Genomic DNA, 1,555 nt, shown 5'->3' with positions numbered 1-1,555 from the left:
AAGAATCGCCAAAGCCCTCGATCAGAGGTCCGACTTTGGGCGGCTGCGCCTTGGGCTCGGGGACGCTCCACTTTGCGCTGCCGTTGGGCGCAGCGTCCTTGGCGATGGGCTCGGGCGATTTGCTCTTGACCACATCGTCGTCGGGCTTTTGGCTCGGCGCCGCATCGGTGCTAGCGGTGGGCTTGTGCGGACGACCGCGTCGCATGGGCGTGATGCTCTGCTTCTGCAGCTCGAGCTCGCGTGCTTCGGCGCGCTCGAGCTCCTGCTGCGTAGGACCCATGGAGATGAGGTTGGCATCCACGCCGCCGCTCACGCCCGTCTTGGATGCGGGCGTCGACGAGTCGAGCGCCTTGCTGCTGCTGCTGACCAGCACAGGCAAAGGCCCGGCAATCTTGCCGCTCGCCGCTGCGGTCGCATAGTGCACCGCAGAAGAGGGAGGGCGGGTGCCGAGGATGGCGTGTACGTTGACGATGACCTGGTCGATGGTGGGACGGTCGGTGCTGTGTTCCTTGAGCATGGAGTGGATGAGCGCCTTGAGGCGTTCCGAGTAGACGGGCTGGGGCGGGATGCGGTACTGTACGTTGAGGATGGCGAGTGGGCCTCCGCCGTTCTCTTCAAAGGGGGTGGTGTAGTAGCAGAGCTTGTAGAGGAGCACGCCGAGCGCCCAGATGTCGGCCTTTTCGTCGATGACGCGACGCTGGTAGACGTCGACCATCTCGGGCGCTCGGTACTGGAGGGTGGTGTGCTTGTTGAGGTCGGCCTCTACGCGTTTGACCTCGTCGATGCTCTTGGCGGGGCTGCGCGAGAGCACGGGCGCGGCGGAGCCAAAGTCGCAGAGCTTAAAGGTGGCCTTGAGGTTGGACGAGGTGGATCGGGAGCCGGGGACCGTGCTTGGGTCGGTGGAGGGCGCCATGAGGATGTTTTCCACCTTGAGGTCGCGGTGCATGAGCGGCGGGTCGAGGTGGTGCATGACGGCGAGGCCTGCGCAGACGTCGCCAAAGATCTTGAGCACCTCTTGCTCGCGCAGGCGGTCGCGGAGGCGTGCGTTCATGAGGCTGATGATGCCGCCGCCGGAGCAGTACTCCATGAGGATGAAGATCTCGTATCCGCCGCTGGGGAGCGCGGTTGCCGAGGCCTCGATAAAGTGGACGATGTTGGGCTGGTTGCGCAGCAGCTTGTGCACCTCGACCTCGCGTCGCACGTCGGCGAGCGCAGCCTTGTCTGGCACCGCCATGCGTTTGAGCACATGCACCGTCTCGCCACGCTCGGCAGCGGCGCTGGATGCCATGGAAGCGCCCACGGCGCCGGTGACGGACGACGGCATGGGGATGGGCTGTGCGGTGGTGACGAGGTAGACGTGTGCAAAGCCGCCTTCGGAGAGGTAGCGCTTGACGGTGACGGTGATGTTGCCCACCTTGACGCGGGTGCCTGGCGCCAAGGTGCCCTTGTAGGGCTGTTGTTGCTGCTGCTGCTGCTGCTGCTGCTGCTGCTGTTGTTGTTGCATTTGCTGCGGATGTGGTGCGTAGCCTGCGTGTGCCGGCCGCGAGTACATGTT

General features: G+C 64.9%; 1 protein-coding gene across 1 annotated transcript; it reads right to left on the bottom strand.

Moving 5' to 3' along the window:
• On the bottom strand, positions 1–1,552 carry PAN0_174c6832 (uncharacterized protein; the record flags this gene model as incomplete). Its single annotated transcript, XM_014797753.1, has 1 exon — positions 1–1,552. A coding segment is annotated over one exon (1,552 nt), but the record flags the coding sequence as incomplete, so codon positions are not given.
• Positions 1,553–1,555: the final 3 nt, after the last annotated feature.

Source organism: Moesziomyces antarcticus (genome assembly GCF_000747765.1).
Source record: "Moesziomyces antarcticus DNA, scaffold: scaffold_v10174, strain JCM 10317, whole genome shotgun sequence".
In the NCBI taxonomy this organism is placed as follows: Eukaryota; Fungi; Basidiomycota; class Ustilaginomycetes; order Ustilaginales; family Ustilaginaceae; genus Moesziomyces; species Moesziomyces antarcticus.
This window is presented reverse-complemented; position numbering and strand designations above follow the sequence as displayed.